Below are 2183 nucleotides of genomic sequence, written 5' to 3' on the forward strand. Positions count from 1 at the left end.
TATATATATATATATATATATATAGACATATTTTCCGCACAACATCCAGCGAACGGCTCTTTACGACCAATTATATATTCATTTATTTAGATCTACTTTATATATATTTAGATTTAATTTTGATCTAATTAGATCTATTTTTCCATTTTTTTATTTCGTAAAATTTGAGTTAGACCTAATCCATTTTTTCCCGGGTATGTTATTTTAACGAGAAGCAATTTTGATAATAATCCCAAACAACTATCTATATTTTGACGACCTCTCATACAAGCAGTATATATATCAATAAGCCTGTTTTTCTGAAAGATATAGTTTGTCAACTACAGCAATGTCGTACTACTACGCTACTTACGCATAGTTTCAGATATTTATCTATCAATCGTCTTACGTAAATAAAAAAACTTACAATCGGAGATTCTTCAAGTCGTTTTTGTCTAGATTTTTCAATATACAAAGAAGAACTTCATCTGGAAAGTCAAGAATATTTTTTGTTGTTTGTTGTTCGTTTGTCCTTTTGTCTTGTATCGGCACATCGTGGTCGTGCTGTTTTGTTTTATCATCTTCTACTTCAAGTTCTATTTTACTGTGGGATCCGTTTTTAGATTTGTCTTTGAAAGAAGTCGAAAATTTGTCCTGATTCATTTTTTTTTATTTTTTGTACTCTTATATGAAAAACAATTAATACTGAGAAAAAGAAAAGAAGACAACTTTACATCTAAAAATTCGAATATCATTTTGTTTGTGATATGCTTACGTTTAGTAGTACTAACGGCGATTGTGAAGAACTTGAAGTTTCGATATGTTATCGAAAGATGTAACACACGTGTATCTTATTTGTCTTATAGCTGAACACAATGCCGTAAGTCCGACATATAAACTTTCTTTTTGAATTGTAACTGTTATTTCCACAACTTCTTATTTCCGCCTGTACTATTTTACTTGTCGGTGTTTTGGCCGCGTTCAGCAGAACTCATCGCTTAGTAAGCGCTTTACGCTTAAGAGGGTACTGGATACCGACTATAGAGACCTGTAAATCGATGTTTTAATATTTCGTTTTGTGTCGTATTTACTGCATCAAATCAAAATGCTTCTACAGAAATAAGTAACTTGTGCTAAGAGTTTGCTGTTGTTCTTTAAAATGTCAAAATTCAGCATAAATATTTTCTTATATAGTTTCCTTCTATAACCTTATCATATCATCATGTATATAAAATTATTTCTAAGCTTATGTATGTATTTACACTGAACTACAGCAATACGTACGACACAAAACAATCTAATGAAACACTCAGAATATGATTTGGTTGTCTAATTGATGCAAAAAGTAATATTGTGATGATGTGTATTTGCTACCATATACTATCATTATGAATAAAAAACAAGTTCAAAAAAGCATTATATACCCAGTTTCAAAAGCTTTATATAGTTTTGTATATTTATTTGCTTCTGTAGAAGCGCTTTTAATGTTGTGCAGTAAATAAAATTAAAAACTAAAAAATTTAGGTTATAAAAACGTCGGTTTACAGGTCTCTATAGTCGGTATCCAGTACCGCCTTAAATCATTTTATATTATTGTGTATAAGAAGTTCACAGACGTATATTCGTATTTAATACAATGCATACGTTACATTATTATTAATATTATCATATACAATAATGTAGAGACTTAAAACCATATGTGAACTGTTTGGCTGTATCTTGTTTAAAAAATAATACTAACGAAAATTAAAAAGTTTAAAAAATGATAATAATGATGCATTTTTTCTACTGAATGCCGTCGGTAAAAAAATTAGAATGAAAAAACAAAAGTAGTCTTTTTTTTAAAAAATCACTGAGTATTATAGCGTATAAATTTGTAATCGTATTAATCGTTAAACCTCACTGTCCAAACGCGTACTCACTCACATATGTCGCGCGATTACACACGTAAATACATTAACAGATATACATTAAATCAAACGTTTAAAGAAAAACAGTCGTAAATACTATGTCGTAAAAATAAAGCTGTGTTGCTTTTACTGTGCAGTCCATGATGTTTGAATCATTCTTTAGTTTTACACAAAAATTTCACAACCAATATATATACATACTACCATGATCAAAAAATAACCGGAATTTATTCATAAAAAGAAAAGTACATGTTTATTCTTCAAAATTCAAGTTGTCTTTTTCAAAGTAGTCCC

At 29.1% G+C, this 2183-nt stretch overlaps 1 protein-coding gene across 1 annotated transcript in view; it reads right to left on the reverse strand.

Moving 5' to 3' along the window:
- The window catches only part of LOC109861275, a 1999-nt gene extending 1357 nt beyond the window's left edge, over nt 1-642 (reverse strand). Inside the window, exon 1 of the mRNA XM_020440847.1 lies at nt 407-642. Coding sequence (XP_020296436.1) covers nt 407-642 — 236 coding nt within the window. The remainder of the gene's footprint in view (nt 1-406) is intronic.
- Nucleotides 643-2183: the final 1541 nt, after the last annotated feature.

Source organism: Pseudomyrmex gracilis, unplaced genomic scaffold, assembly GCF_002006095.1.
Source record: "Pseudomyrmex gracilis isolate BER0280 unplaced genomic scaffold, ASM200609v1 scaffold_673, whole genome shotgun sequence".
NCBI classification, from domain to species: Eukaryota; Metazoa; Arthropoda; class Insecta; order Hymenoptera; family Formicidae; genus Pseudomyrmex; species Pseudomyrmex gracilis.